The sequence below is a fragment of the Diorhabda carinulata genome, chromosome 6 (genome assembly GCF_026250575.1).
Source record: "Diorhabda carinulata isolate Delta chromosome 6, icDioCari1.1, whole genome shotgun sequence".
NCBI lineage: Eukaryota > Metazoa > Arthropoda > Insecta > Coleoptera > Chrysomelidae > Diorhabda > Diorhabda carinulata.
Window position 1 is genome coordinate 6,310,372 of NC_079465.1, and position 17,544 is coordinate 6,327,915.

A 17,544-nucleotide genomic window follows, 5' to 3' on the forward strand; every position below is an offset into this window, starting at 1 on the left:
TTTCTGTTCTGTTCTCAATCATATTAGTTCTACTTAATTTCAGACTGTTTTCAAGATCGGTGTCGATGGTAGTAATTTGATGTTGTCATTGTCATTGGGGTAGCAAATTTAAACTACGACACAAGTGTGCTACAGTCGGCGAAGTTATTGATCAGATTGGGGTACATGGTTGATTTACAGAGGAATGGGGCTAGCTGACGCGATGCTGTTATACCAACGTTAACCCCAAACTCTTCTCCAGTTTATTCATCGATGACCTCCTAGATGCATCGGTCTTTGAGAAAGCTATCGAACACCATTCGATAAGTGAAGACAACATACCTTCAGTTTATTTAAAAGAGTGTCCTTTAGACCCTATCAACGGCCTTCGATTGCCTAGGATCCGAATATTTCTCTATAGCATCAAGAATACGTCGGTGGTACAGTCCAGGATATCCACGATTTTCTTCATAACCTTGTCAATCACGGGGACAGTAGTAGTTTGGAACAGTCTTTTTTCAATTCTTTGGTGGTTCAATCAGCATTCCCGCGATTGCATCGTCTCCTGTGTTATAGGTCAACTCCTTGTTTTTTTATTGATTATTTTTCAAGTGTACTCTAATCTTAACTCGATTAAGCCATTTCCTGAGATTTCTCACTTTTGCTTTTCGCTTAGGAATTTCATTATTTTGAGTTTTTTCAATTCTTATTACATATTTGGAAAACTGCTCTATCAGGTACTTCATCTCAATATATTTTCGTCCCTCTTGTAAGAACCCAGATTTCATTTCAATTCCATATGTTAAAAACGGTTCAAATAAGGTTTTATAGACTGTCTTTTTTGTTTTGTTCGACTTTTCTTACAAATGAAATATCACTCATAATATAATACAAAGTCTGGAATCTTTGGAAGGTGGATATTTCGGCGTACTTTGAAAATATCCTGGACGGAGCACATCACCAACGTGGAAGTTATGTAGAGGCAAGAGAAAGAAAAGGAAGTCGTCTCTACAGAAATAAAAAACGGAAACTGGAGTATTTTAGCCCTATACTAAGACATGGCTTTTGCAGTTGATTGTCCAAGGCAAAGTGGATAGTAAGAGGGGACCAGTGAGAAGACGGCATTCATGGTTGCACAACCTACGCCAGTCGTTCGGAGTCTTATCTTGATCTGCTTAGAATCGCAGTAAACAAGATAAGAATAGCCTTGGTAATAGTCAACCTTCGCACCGGATAAGATAATTAATAAAAATGAGAGCTATTATTTTTCCATCTGTTGTTTCGATGTCTTGATATTGTTTTCCTTCTCTGAGTGTTTTTGAAATCATGGTTTTTCAATGGCTAGACTAACTTCTGTCCGATATTCATCTTCCACTCATACCACCATATGTTTTAATGTGGTTAGTTATCTCTTATAGTCTTCATCGTTTTATTTCAATTTTCACTTCTTTTTCCATTTCTTCGCACTATAATTTTATTGGATTAGTATATTTTATAGTTCATCACTTTCAACAGTTTCAATAATTTTTGATTGAACATCAAACCATTTAAATCGAATTTTCATTCTAATAAAATATCTCCTTATTTTCCAAATTATCTGTCCCGTAATATCTCTCATCTAATAATAAATTTGAAAATTTGAATTCAGATTTAAATCAGTATTAAACGACATTCCCATGAATATCAATGACATGATACTTTAATCTTAATAGCCGTTAATAAATATTCGATCCTAACTTATCCAAAAATCAAACGGATTTCGTAATTAGTCTTCTGTTCGAATAAAAAGGTTTAGCATTTCAGTTGATGGATTACATATACTAGAATTTTGCATTCGCCCTTTTTTTGTGAAAAATTAAAACGATTTTATGTAATAATACCGTTTTTGTTTTCTTTCCACTCTGCAAATAACGAGGGAACTGATTCATTATCTGTTTTTACTCTGGATATCATAATTCCCAATTAGAGCCGTAGAATGCGTTTCTAGAAGTAATAATTTGAACTTACGGTTCAAATATGGACGGTATGAATAACATTGTTTGTGTATCTATTGAAGAAAATTACAGAAAACGCTCAGTTAGGTCTATTTCTAAATTTAAAAGTACGTTAAAGTCTGAATATACATGTAAGTTGAGAATGGTCTATATTTTCATTAAAACTTATATTTTCATGATTTTGAAAGCTCTCTACGAACCTGATTTCGAAAACAACATGTAAGCTCATTTAAAAATATTAACGCTTAAAATTTAGATATTGATAATTTTCCATAGGATAAACCATACAATTATTGGACACTTGAGAAAATTTTGATTTTCAAAATTCAACTATTAAGTTTACTAATTATATACAGTATTTTTATAGTTATCGGACAATATATTGTCAATCTTTTGTACGGTATTAATGAGTAAGTAGGTATATCTTCTATCTTGGTATCTATGACCTATATCTAACCTTTTACTTATACACTAATAATTGGCTCATGCTTCACGAATATACATTTCATATAATTCATCTATTTCTTTGACATCTTTTTCTGTATCTACAGAAATTTCTACTTATCCTTCTTCTAATCTATGCACTTCATTTCTTCCAAGTTAATTCCTAATAGATTCTGAAATATGTTGATTGTGAATTGGTGGGATACAGGATTAGTAAAATAACTTCTTACCAGAATCGCAAGTGATCTCATCTTTTTTTAGAATTTTAACTCAAATTTGGCATACCATTTTGGTGACAGGTGGAAACTTGGTTTTTGACGAGATTGTGGTAGCTTTATTTTAAGTATTAATTAACTTTATTAACTCTTTCTGTTTATTCTTCCTTGTTCTTTGTCTATTTACATCTTTATTCACAGCAAGTTTTCTGTTTCTCTGTTTTTCTTGTTAGCACGTTTTGCTGCTAGGATATCCCTGTCCAATAACTAGAATTGTCCAAAAAATACCCTAGATAATTAGGTTAATTTACGTAAGTTCATTAGTTTAACTTACCTTCAGTCATCTGCTCAATACTATATGTAGAAACTTTTTGTTCAACATCACTAAGTTGTGAGACTAACTAAGAAAAATACATTTTTTTGCCAAAAATCCATTTTATTAGTGAATGTGATCTTCTTCAAGAGCCATACAATCATTTCAACGCTTCTTCAAACTTCTCGATGCCGTGCTTTAGAAGTATTTGTCTTTTACCTCAAAATAGGCTCCAGTTTCTGCAATTGCTTATTCCATTTTATTTAACCATCGTTGCCATCGACTAGTTGGCCTCGGTGCATTGTCTTAGTGAAACAGTTGTCTTTCCTTGGACATAGGATTTTTGCATTAAAATGATCCCACAACTCTATACAGTATTCGCTATTGATTGTCTCTCCCTTTTGGAGATAGTCGATGAACAATATTCCATGCGCATCACTAAATACTGAAACCATAACCTTCCCAGCTGACCGTTGTCCCTTTGAACGCTTCTGATGTGGTTCACAGGCTGCAGTCCACTCAAATGATGATCGTTTTGATTCCGGGGTGAAGTGAAGGATCCATATTTCATCCATTGTCACAAAACGACGCAAAAAATCTAATTTATTTTTGTAAACATGGCCAAGCACTGCTCAGAATCATCAACACTTTGTTGTTTTTAATCAAATGTTCATGCATAGCTGTAAACACATATAACCAACTTGTGGACTTTTTTCAATGTTTTCTGGAGTAACTACCTTAATTGGACCACCAGAACGTTCACCATCATCACTTTTTCCGACTGAATCAGTCACACACTTATTGAGTGATGTATTATATACAAAGACCACTAAGTAATTGACGGGAAAGCTGGGTGAATGAATATTTTTGGGATATGTTGCCATCTATGGTAGAATATGTCCAATAACCAATGGGTGTCCAATGACTGTATAGTTTACCCTACGGTGAATTTCGTATACTAAATTTGTTCAACATAGAAAGGGGAATTCGTTGAGATTTTTTTGAGAAAGTAGAGGAAATTTCATGTGAGATAAAGTATATTTTTAGAAAATATTTCTCTGTAGAGCTGGGATTGGGATGATATTCTGGCGTCAAGATGATTTTAATTTTGTTCTCACATAGAAGCTTATGATTTCATCTACATTCAATAATCTTAATTCCACAGAATGCTGGTGCAATGAGCTTCTGAGTTAATTATTGTAAGAATTCTGTCACCTATCTTGAAATATCTCCAGCATTACTGTTTTCACATCATAGTCTTGTCACTTCTAGCACAGAAATATCTTCAAATGAACGAAGATATGGTTGTCAGTGGGACTCTGAGGATCTGAAAATGATCAGCATCTAAATCAATTGATCACATTTTGGACTTGATTACCCACATATTTTCGGCTATCATTGGATATGTTGGATATATGATACTTATAAAGCAAAAAATTTACCAGCTTATGTCCTGTTTTATATAATACAGTGGATAAGTGTGATAAGTATATTCCTTCACCAAATGGAAATATAACCCTACAAAACTGTAGATTAAGTTGTTCCCAAATTAGTCATTCTATATCCCAAAGCAATAGATCTGATCCTTCAAGGTGAGCATGTATCTATTGTTATAGCAGAATGAACAAACATCTTATACTTCAATAACTTATTTAGAAGAAATCTTCCTAAATAAATGGTGGAACAAAGAGATGATAATGATAGGGGGTTACCTCAAGAAAAAAGTATATTTTGTTAGTACTTTTGTTCTATTGATCTATTGAATACTTTGGGCTATTGTTCAGTAACAACGACTTTACAAAATGAGCTACCTATCTGGAGGTAGCTTACCTCTTTTGGTTCTACGAAGGTAAGGACTACAGCATCTGTCAATGGACAGCCTCGCACTCATACAGGAGGTTCTAAGGTATTTCCTGGCAAAAACGACAAGAGTTGCCGGGAGTTTCTTCGATGTTTTCCATTTTCCATCCTCTTGAGCTCTTCTTCGCTGAATTAAAAGACTTTTTAAGTACAGTTGGTAGAATGAGAGAAAAATCTCTTCAAATATTTGAAATATCGGATCTCATAAAATGTTCTCTCTCTTGTCTCCCCACTTTTTTATGATCATAGCTTGAAGACTTGCGAATCCTATTATAGGTTGTTCTCCCAACAAAGGAGTTATCCCAACTTTATTCACCAGGTGATCATCTTGTTCATTGTTTTACACTCCGGTATGGAGATACCGGAACTGATACTCGGAATATATAAGCCTGTCTTTACTTGTTCATTCTCCAATCTTGAGCTATCAGTGTAAAATATCAACGACTTGTTATCGTAAATAGCTCTTGGTGGAGCAAAATTTGGTAGGCAACTTGTACTTTGTTAGAATGCTTTGAAGCCCAGTCAGGTTACGAATTTTCATGTTCTGTTCTTTGTATACTTATATTTCCGACTTCACTGCTTCACTTTCTATGAATACATCTAATATGACTTGGATATATCATATTATTCTTATTATATCGTTGAAATATTTAAAAAAGTATTTCATTGAAAATAAACGTTTGAAGTGTGTGTAATTCAAAGTAAAAGTTAATACATCCCAGCATTTCTCATAACTTTAAAACGAGGATCTAAACAATTTTATTTAAAACATGGTTTCATACTATATATATTTTTGAATGTATCAAAATTAAGTTATATATAATAAAATTTTCTATATTATCTCATATTTTTCGTACTTTCTTACACACCCCAGCACATTCCAATTTATCTAAACTCATTTTGATCGATATGTTCTTGAATCGTTTCAGGTGCTCATATAAATGTAGGTCGAACGTACAATCATCTCAAGATGTTTAAAGAGGCCGAAGAGGCGTACTTGAAGGCGAAGTCGCTTCTACCTAAAGCTAAACCAGGCGAAAGCTACCAAGCGAGAATAGCGCCGAATCATTTAAATGTCTTCTTGAATCTCGCCAATTTGATATCGAAAAACTCCACGAGGCTGGAAGAAGCGGACATGCTATATAGGCAGGCTATAAGTATGAGGGCGGATTATACTCAAGCTTATATTAATAGGGGTGATATATTGATAAAGTTGAATAGAACCAAAGAGGCACAGGAAGTATACGAAAGGGCTCTTCTGTACGACAGCAATAACCCTGATATTTACTACAACGTAAGTAATTTAGTATTTTGTTATTGTTTAGTAGTCAAGTGTACAAATCAATATAAATACGATATTTGTAAATGGTATACATGAGCATTATCCTCGTTTACTTAGTAAGTGTTATATGTAGATATCTATCTAATAATTTAGAACCGAAAAATTGTACTGGTGATAGGCATTGAATACCATTATTTCCGATATATTTTCCAAAAACTCTTATTTAGGTAGAATTCATTAATTAAATATGAAATTCTATATCCTCCCCTTGGTGTTTCAGTTAAGAACTTCGGAAATATGTGGTTTGTTCCGTATTACATTTTTTGCACTAGCTATTTGAGTGTTATCTGAAAAGTTTTCAACCCGACATAGAATAAAAACATTTCTTCAAGTCTTAAACTATAGTCTTTTTCCAGTGATACTCTAATCTCTAAGCTTTTTAACTCCATTCAATTTTCTGCAAGCAAAACTGTGAGGTAAGGTAAGAACTGGTGAGTAAGGGGGAAGGTCAACTAATTCGAAGTGGAATTCGTTAATTTGTTGTGTGAGTGTGTGTAGTCTGAATGGAAAAGCACTTCCTCCTTTTACCTTATCAAGAAATCAGAGGCAATATTTTTCTGGTTTCGTTTTACCTTTTCAAAGTCGATGAACACGTTTCCATGACTATCCCAAAAACTTGTTGCTATCACTTTTCCGGCGAATGAGACGGTCTTTGCCATTTTCGAAGCCCGTTTGCACTTCAGGAGCATAGTGGTAGATCTAAGCTCCATCTACAGTTATGAATCGACGAAAAAGCTACTCAGGCCTGGAAAATGTTCATACAAATGCAAACGCGGCACCAAGGATTATTGCTTGGATATTAATAAGCATGCTATAGTTCGTCTTCTCAGAGGGTGCTTGCTCTTTTAATCGGGTCATTCCAACTAAAAATGTTTACATTTACATAGAGAACCACTGGACTAATATTTGCTATGACTTTCCCTAATTTTTTGAAGCAGTAAAAGTTTCTTTGTTGGAAAGAAAGACCTGAAGGCGGAAATATCTGCTTCAACTTCGGCTAAACTAATAGTTTAGACGTTGTAGAAGCATAACTTACGCAATGAATTCACTTCGTTAGGAAGTCCCTTTGATGTTTGTGTTCGTGTGCCCTTCGAAGTACACACTGAATGGTTGGTCGTGGAGATAGACGAAGAATACCCTAAGAGAATTTTAGATGGTGAGATACCTCGGCCTTGTCAATACATACCATTATTTGCTACATTCGAATCTCCCGCTAGCCGCACGATTGGAGTCGAGGGATTCATATGTAGGAAATCATTTCTCTTCGCTTTTATTTCTATAATTACATCAGACCTCTTTACCTCCCGGGACTTACAAGCAGCTATATTCTTCCTGTCAGAACCTATTTTAACAGTTTTGATTTCCTTAAATAAGTTTTTTCGTGTTAGATTCCCTCTCTACATTGTTTATTTTAATATGTTCACTAGTAGCCGAAGTAAATCTTCTTTTGTACACCAATTTTGAAATCAGAGTGTAAACTGTCCCTTTTTTATCATTGGAAAGCCTCGTATGAAGTCACTAGATCTAAGATAACTGACGCATGCATCAGTCTTCAGTCCGACGATATTCCAGTACCATTTGGTTAAGTTAATACTACATTTGGAATCAGATGCCTGAACTTTCACGGTCGTAAATGATGGTGTAGAGTCTCCGTACACATCATCTAACTCTTCTTTCATTTGCGTACTCCTATTGCCTTTTAAAAACAAATATTGAATCACGCTTCGATACTCATTTTTTCCATTTTCAGAAAAATCTTGATGACGACTCACTTAAACGATTATCAAACATAAACTAAGCCTCTAAAATATCTGAAATCTCGTTGCGTAGATATATTTCCCAACTCAATTTGATAAATGCTGATCTTCAGGTCTCTACTTTGCTGTTAGTAGCTTTGTACTGCTGTATCCATTCCCATTATTATTGTGTTGATATTTCTTCGATTGACAGTGTTGTTGATATCGAAAACTAGAAGCGAGCGTAATGAAATATTAAAATGAAAGTTTAGATTGAAAAATACGCACCCTCGTACCCATTTGTCGCTCCAATATAATTACAATATCCCAATATTTGCTTTCTGGTGTTCACGGATCATTGTGCGGTTTCCGTCCTTGTTGGTACAAACCTCATGAATATAAAGCCCATGTTGATATCGACGTCAGAGCCCTTTTTCAAAGTAAACAAAGATTACAAAAAAGCGCGTAGATGTATTGATAAAACTGAATAGGTTCGTAGGGACGTAAGGCTTTTATAAAAGAGACTTCTTTATATCGCAACATCTCTGATGTTTGTTATTAAGGATGCCGGTTTTCTCTCCGCTTCGGTAACATTATCACTTGTTTCGAGATGAATGTGCTTGCCTTGCGGAGAAAATATTGTGTTTTGTGATAAAACCAATTCTAAGTGGGTGTGTGAAGTTTCAAGAGACGCTTACGAAATCAGCCGACGCTTTTTGTTAAATATTTTTTCTAAGCGAAATTTATTAGGAAAATACAGGAGAATACAAATTTCATGCCCCAAATTGGGGTGAAAATAATAGCGATTCCTCCAAACGTATATATATACATGTAAAAACAATTCTATACTAAAATTCTGAATTTGTTGATAAAAATTCGAGCATTGAGCTCTTAAATTTTTCGTTTCTTTTATTATTGAATTTCTCATTCCAAACAACCATCATTTCCTTGTCTGTTATGATCTCACAATAACATGCTTGGACGACTTTATTTTCGAAGAAGTGCGGGCGGCTGAATGTTGCCGATGCAACAGCTATGGAAACATCACTAGTGGAATGTTTCCATTCAAAATTCACATAAATGATGTCCTTTAGATGTTGAGAATGACATCGAGTCTGTCACACTAATGCGACTAGGTTTACTGTAATTTACGTCCTTCAGCTGGCAAAAAAAAATTATGAACTGCACGGAGGGCGTTTAATTCAAACTTTCAGTTGTATAAAAGGCTTTAACAATCTTAATACGATGTACAATTGCGTACCTCTTCATGGTTTAATTTGACATAACTGACACAAAGAATCGCCCATTATGATTGAACCACCAACTTCAAGTCTCTTTGATTTACGATCTAATTAAAAAAAAAACATTGAGTACCACATTTTTCAGCTAAAAAACAAAAATATCAACTTTAGTTGAAAATATTTTCATTTAATAAATACAAAATCAAATAATAACTTTCTACCTGTACTAAGAAGAACATTTGTATTATTTACAAACATATTAACTAGAAACAACCTTAAAGAATAAATCTACTTGTCAAAACTGTCACTACTACATTAACGAATTATTAGTCTCACTTCATTTTTTTGTTTTTTTTTTAAGTTTTTTTCCTATCGATCATGATTCAGTTGTTTTCCAGGCCTTAGATATCTGACTTGACATTACTGACTTTCACTGTCGGTATCCTTCAACATATCTTGTATCTTCTTCTGATCCTCATGGTTGACCTGGTGTGTCCTCATGTACTAAAGGATGTTCACAACTCGCTCCAATATGAGTTTTTGCTAGGGTTGAGGTAAAGTACAATGAGGATAAGGAGCTTGGTCTTCAGATCTAGCTTGGATGTAATTCCTCCGAGTCATTTTCTTGCCTTCTTCAACTTGTTTACTAGGTAGTCTGCGTGGTTCTTAAAGATCATTCCTTGGTGTTGAAAGACTCATAAGTATTTGAGATTTCTTTTCCACGTTGTTGCAATACTGTATGTTCGACAGTATTAGCAATACCACCGACATACATTCATTTGTCGGATGTATTTTCCCTTATATTTGAAAGCAAATAATTACAAAACCAATTTTCAAAAAATTTCTGCTGATGATAATCCATTCATGAATCTTGAATTTTCTTTTGTTAATAACAACGACGTATGTATCTTTTGTTGATATAACATATATATCTTTATTCGAATAAAATCGTTTTCAACTTCGTCTACACTTTTAATTAGATTACCATTACTGTTCCTTTTTTTAGTTACGAATAGGTTTCAATTTGATTTCTCATACTGGCTTTCTTATTTGGTTCGTTTTTTCAATTGCGACAGTTGTTGCCAATCCTTGACTTTTTTGTTTTGTGAATATCTACTATGACTAGCTTTGCACTTAGGATCGGATTATTATAGGTAAGTATCCTATGTTTATTTAAATTGGAATATTTATTAAATACCTTGATCTTGGGTTAAGAGCAACTCACAGACCTGAATCTTAAACTTATATCATCAAGAACTAGGAGCAAAATCTCTCAAATCCGAAAACTTTGAAATACATTTCATATATTAAAGTTGGTATGGCAAATTCCATATCTTTTGCACCTTCAAAGTCATCTCGAAAAATAATCTATTGTGTGTGATTTATTTCAGATATATTCGAACGACAGCGGTATATTTTCAATTGTATATTAAAATCTTCCGATTTCCGATCATTCACCCGAAAATAATTATCATGTATTTTCCCCATAATCAAATTACCTTTGTGCAAACAAACAAAACATGTCAACAGATTTTACTTTAAATGATAATGGTTAACTGTCACAGCTATTGTTTTGTTCTATGTTTGTTTCATGCAATAAATATACAATCATAGAATGTAAAACTGAAATTTGTAATCTGCTTGGTAAACAGATTGCTGCAGTTTTATTTCGATTTCCAATAATAATAATATATATTTGTTACATAGAGTACTCTATTATTAAAAGTTCTATCTTTTATCAATACATCGAATGAAATTTGAATTATTCTGTGAACCAAATTAATAATTTATAAAAAAATTATGTACAATCAGAGTAACAACAATATATTGATACAAATTGAACTTCAATAGTCCAGTGTGGGACAAGGAAATGTCCTAACTTTTGAGATGGCGTTGTGAATAGTAGGAGTAAACTTGAATAATTCTGTGTCTTAATTCAACATCATTCAACTCATCTGAAAATCTCCAGTAATTGAAACCATCTGAGTTAGTTCTGAGAGGCATTCATCCAGTTCGATTGGATTCTTCTAAAATCACGTTGGTGAGCGTTCTGACGAGATCTTCATTCGAAAATATTTTTTACCAAGCGTCCATCCGCAAACTTAGCTCAGTTCTATTTTAACTCTGGAATTCACTTGGAAGAGCATCAGTTATACCTGATGCAGTTGCTTCTTCTCTAAAAAGAATGTTTTTTGAGGTTTTCTGCTCTGTATGAAAGTACTGGAATAGTCATTGACCCCTCTCTCTCCAGGATAATGGTATATCTGATTGAAAAATATGCTTTAGTTTCCTAAATTTACCCCTTTATGAACCCAATCTCATTGCGGATTTAATGGTCTAAATATTCATACAAACTGACTTTTGTACTTAATTTTATAAACGTTATGAGACAAATATTTTTCATGGATTTCTTCTTAGATGGGGAATTTAGTACGTACGGAAGTGACATGTTAAAATTCACCGAAATGGAACTAGAAGAAAGAGAAGATCCGAGTATTTTCGAAAGTAACAAAATGACCTTCAACAAATACGGTCCTTCCGGTTAGATGCAGACACGACGCTCTCTGTGTTTTACCTCTTAACATCGTCAACGAGAAAAAATAAGTCTTCTTATGGTTATGGTTTATTCTTCTCAGGAATTTCTTTGTTATATCGTTGCACGGTTACCGTGGGACTAAAGATCAGATTCTACCTGCTCAGAGCGAAATGCTGTGTATGAGGTAGCATTTGACGATATGCCTTCGCTTATAAGGAGATTGTTCATAAATTTCGTTTTGTTGGTGTTTATGTTAATCCTCAATGTTTCCGAAGCATTTTGGAGTCTTTGCAGCAACATCTTAGCTTCTTTTATCTGTGAGTATAAATTGTAGACATGTTTTAGTTGAATCAGGTTTTCAAAGTCGAAATGTATTCTTCTAAAACAAATGTGCTCCAATCTCGTTATTGCATTCCCCCTCGCAATGTTTTTCCAGCAAATTTAGTGAAATACAAGAAATAATCTACATACAGAGAATAGTTCCGACTCCAGTACACATTGACTGTTATAGAAAATCGACCTTGCAATCTCCTAAGCGGTTTCTTAGCAAGCATACGACCGCTCTAGAACTGTCCAATCATTCTAGGCTTTCTATTCTCCACAAATAACCTCACTTCTATACATACAAGATAATTATCCTTAAGACTCAACCAAACGTAACTGGCAAGCACGAGTACATGCATTTGAATTTCTCATTATTGACTTTACTTATGAAGCGATGGTTTTCTTTAGTAACGAGGCGCGTGTCCAATTTTTTGAAATTGTAAACGAGCAAAAGAAATCTTTTTATAGTGAGAAAGTGTCAGCTTGATGTCCAGTGAAGGCTTATTTCTTTGAGGAGAGTAATAGTTGGGATACCACTCGTATGTAAATATGCCACAACAATTTCCAGAACCAACCTGCAATAGAATAATTTGGTACTAATGTGTATCCAGCAGATTGGTACAACAGTCCATTCTATTATAAACACATCGACAGATTTAGCATGCGCTCTCTTCGGATTAACTTGATGCAAATAATTTTTCTGAGGCTACCTCAAGAGTGAAGTCAGCAACTCAGTACATAGTACATAGCATACTGTTCGTCATGGAGTGAGCTGCAGTTGTACAGACTACAGCAGTACTTTTACTATAAGGAACATCATTCATATCATGTGTTGTTTGAAACAAACTTAAATTATAATTAAAATACCGCATTTGAGCTTCTTTCAAATCTGCCCTCACATGAACTGTCTAAAAGATAATTATGACGAGAGCATTTTCAATCACTGAACACTATAACTGAATTAATATAAGGCATGATAAATAATTTTCTATATTTACCTAATAATAGCTCCAGATTTGGTTAGGTTACGTTAGGTTACAGCTATAACCTAAGGATTACATAGTACTGGTACCTTTAGGTTTATTGGGACTCATAACAGAGCTGTTTTCAACAAATTTTAATGTGCTGTAGTATGTGCTGGTGCTTTGCTCTTACAGATTTTATGGTCCAAATTTTGTACTATACCAAAAGTGAATGAAGAATGAATTTTGAACTTAATAAAAGGAAGATATGTTACTAGTAGGTTTTTTCATTTATTTAGGAGATAGAAATAGTGAAAATCGGAGCGTTTGCACATCAGTTACAAGAGAGCAAGTCTCCTATCAGTAAGGTCCCATGTGTATTCGAATCCATCATCACCTTCACAACATAAATGAACATATTTTGCAAAATTAAGCAGATATTGAAGAATCACCTTGAATATAAAGACAACATCTGCCCTCACGGGTCTTCTAAAAACCCCCAAGAAAAACCAAAGACCACAATATCTTAAAGATGCGGGATAGGCTATATAACTGCCTCCGGACTTTTCAGTCTGCATTTACGACATGCTGAAACATTTTCTAGAAATAGAGCTCGACAATTTTGATTGAAACAACAAAAACACTTTGTTCAAACATGCTGTCGCTACTTCACATACTGCAAACCTTTTGTTTGGGCGGTCTCTAAACAGGTGGATATCATCTGGCTGCCTAAAAGTCCTGATTCAACCGCTATGAAGTTTTGTTTATGGAATGAACTGAATGAAATCATAAACAACACACCTCAAAAAATTGAAAGCAGTCGAAACAAAGAAATTTTGGATATTATTTCAGATAACTGTCGGCCAATAGCTGCACATTAATAAATAATTTTGCTTTTTGTACTCGTACAAAATCATTTTTTCCAACATATTTTCCAATATTTGGGATATAACGTATGGAAATGAGAAAAACACTGTGGGATATTAACTCATATATATTATACTCATTGGTAAACTTAGATAAGTCACTTAACAAATATCAATAGTTTTCGATTTAATGTTTCAAACGCATATATTTTTCTAAATAAATTAATTGAATGAGAAGTATTGAAGAAAAAAATTCACAAGTCAGGTGTTATTCTTTATAGCTTGCTAGGTGAATTTCTTTTCCAGCATAGCGAACTTTTATTAAGATTTATTGCATTCAGTTTCATTTACGTTTCCCTCACTTAATCCACTCTTCTCCAGGAATTACCTTGAAATGTATTCTAAATCGAGAGAAATCGCTTGCCGTTATTTGTTACTGGGAGAGATAGAAGGGAATAATATAAAACAAAACTTTAGTTCGCGGCGTGAAAACCGATTTCCAATCACAGCAATTTCGAGACGATTTCATCTTTCCGCCTTTCAGTAACAGTAATGCCAGATTGTAACTTCAATTATTATTGTTGAATAAAATCTAGCGGTTGACCTAGATGCGCAATGTTCCAGTCAGTGTAATATCCAGAGCAACTTGGACGATGTTAGGCAATAAGAGAATTCCAGAAATATTATTTCCATATAAATTCAATTTAATTTTGTTATAGGAATATTTGTAACATAATTTTTCTCAGCAAGTTTGAAATAAAATACTGAAATTGAATAGAATTAGAATGAAATTTGAGTTATTTATCAAATTATCAAATTCTTAATACAGTTATTATGAAACATTGTAATCAGAATTCTGAATTAGCATCTTGAAGATCTAAATTGTTTCATTTTGAGTTAATTGGGCTCCTTTTTCGAAAACAGGAGAGACGAGGGTTATTTCAAAAGTTTCCGAACTTAATCAGAAGATATCAGGTATCACTTATCAATACACTAAATACGTTGAGATAATTTAAACGTAGCCTTATCAGCAATATCATTAATAAAGTTTTTAAAATGGTATCGGATTACCATCGGATTAGGGTTCCATAAACGGTTCCTAGTCCTTATTGACTAAGAAAAGGGCGGTTTAAGCAAAATAATTCGAATGAAACAAAAAACAAAGAAAACAGTGGATTGCAAATTTTGTGATAGCAATGGAATTGTCTTCATCTACTTTACTGAAAACGTTGAAAAAATAACAGGAGACTATTAGACACCATAAAGGGAGGAATTGCAAGGAAAATAGCTTTTTCATTAGGATAACGCAGCTTCTCACTCTTTGGTAAACCCAATAGCTACAATTCACAATTTGCCACAAACTGTATATACCAGATCAGGCCCTAGGGACATTTTTTTGTTTCCTAACCTTAACGAGGACATTAGCGCATACGTGAAAACCTATTTAGAGAACAATAATGGCAATTATTACTTGAAAGGGTTAAAAAGACTAGAGAATCGGCGAAATAAGTGTTGAACAATAAAAATGTCTTATATCTTTGTTACCTCCCATTTAAAGAATTTAAGGATTTAAGGAAGCAGTTAAGTGAAAGAAATTTGTTATTCCAACACCTTTTCAATTGATAATAACCTCCAAAGATTGGAGACTTTTCCGTTAATCTTGATTGTTCTTTTAATTATTCCAAATACTTTTTGTTGTATAAGATTCTTACAACACCAACTTTTATAATTGGCATGTCTTTTAGACTTCAGGCAACTTACACAATTTTCAATTTTTTCGAGTAAAAGATCCATTTTCCATTGCTTGATGGCACCTCGCTCGAGCTTCATGGCTAAGACCAGACTATTTTTCGAACTTTGGAAATTAACTGATCTTTTTGACTTGCCCTTAAAATGCGGTCACCCTGCTATATCCTCACAAATTTTTTCCAGTTACATGTGATTATTAATTCTTCTTCAGCTATAAGTTCGCAAATGAAACAAATATTCAGCTGCAAAAATTACATCGAATGGCAATTGCACATGACAGTTGTAACATGGAACAAGCAGAAAGACATCCTTTGCTGCTCGATATCATTATTGGTTGGTTTTTTCAGTAAGACTCCAGAATGAATTACCATATTCAATAGAGAGTATCATAAAATGATTCAAGAGCAAAAAAAGCCCGCAAGAGCAAATTGAAAGTGAAAACTATGCTTATGTGCATAGTTTGAAGTCATTCCATGAAGCCTAGAAACATTCTCAGAGACCTTATTCGCGAGATCTATCTCTATTTTGAAAATAAAAACTGTGGTGAGTGAGGTTATAAAGCCTGGACAATCGCCGGAATCAGTGTATAATTAGGAAAAAGAATGATTTTGGAGAGATCCATATTGTCAATGAATAATTTTATAATAAATAATTTCCAAAGCATCAATCTCATTATTCAATTGTTATAGAGTGTGTTTCTTCGAATTTATACTAATTGTTTTTTCACTTAATTTCATTAAGTATTATAATTAGGTGATTCTTTTTAATTCGAAGTAAACATCATGTTGTTTCCAAATAACTGTACGACACTTTGAGAGTTTATAGGATTATTTAGAATTCGAATCTGAATTAATTTAATTTTCATAAACGTCTCTAATATCAATTTTTTTATTTATTTCAATAACATACTTCTTAACTAAACTTCATCCTCTTTCCGGAGTTCGATATTTATTTAAATCTAAAACTCCAAATAAATTTCACCTTTTCAGTTGGGAGTGGTATTTTTGGAGCAGGGAAAAGCTTCGCAAGCCTTGGCTTACCTGGACAAGGCTCTTGAATTCGATCCGGAACACGAACAAGCCCTATTGAATTCAGCGATACTACTACAAGAATTCGGTCGAGCCGATTTACGTAAAATAGCTAGAGAGCGATTACTAATTCTTCTTGGTAAAGATCCTAATAATGAGAGAGTACATTTTAATCTAGGAATGCTAGCTATGGATGATAAAAACATAGAGGAAGCGGAAAATTGGTAAGGACAGTCTTTAATTAATATATTTCGATTTGAAAGTCAATACGTAATGACACGAAATTGAAAAAAAAAACAACTTCTGTATTTATATTGATGTAATAATAGATGCTAGCACTAATTAATTTTGTCGATAATATTTTTAATCAAATTTGTTAAATCAACCAATCAATATTATTTTAATGTTTTAATGATTGAAATTGAGAGAAATTTTAGCTGCTGCTGATCATATAAATATATATTATTTTCAAAAATACAGGTATATAACGTGAAAATAATGCTGTGACATGAAAAATTATTCTCATACGATCTCTCGTTTTTGAGTTATAGGCCGTCAAAAATGAAAATCAGAACTCATATTTCAGTATATTTTCTAAATTTTACATTCGAACATTATGAACTTTTAATTGATGATTTCATATGTCCATGTAGTATGTTTGACGGAATAAATAATTCTATACTACTATCTGAAGGCCAGAGGAGGCTCATGCCCAATGATTATCAATCCATAACTTTTACAGGACATTATGTATAATCTAAAGGTAGCAAATTGAATTGTTTGATCGATTTTTCAACTTGATGAAATGGTTTAGGTTATGCTACTTTGTGAAAAAAATTGATATAATCATCTTGCAGTAAGAGCAATATATCAGTTTTAATTAAAAATCACAAATTTGGCCAAATTTCCAAAATTGTAGTTATTTTTCTAACAACTAAAATTGTAATGTTCAGAC

The 17,544-nt window shown here is 33.4% G+C and overlaps 1 protein-coding gene across 1 annotated transcript in view; it reads left to right on the forward strand.

Annotated features, from left to right (window-relative positions):
• Positions 1 to 17,544, forward strand: part of LOC130895868 (protein O-mannosyl-transferase Tmtc3-like) — a 184,691-nt gene that overhangs the window by 130,020 nt on the left and 37,127 nt on the right. The window contains exons 8-9 of the mRNA XM_057803442.1: positions 5,735 to 6,099; positions 16,551 to 16,813. Of these exons, the coding sequence (XP_057659425.1) occupies positions 5,735 to 6,099; positions 16,551 to 16,813 (628 nt within the window). The remainder of the gene's footprint in view (positions 1 to 5,734; positions 6,100 to 16,550; positions 16,814 to 17,544) is intronic.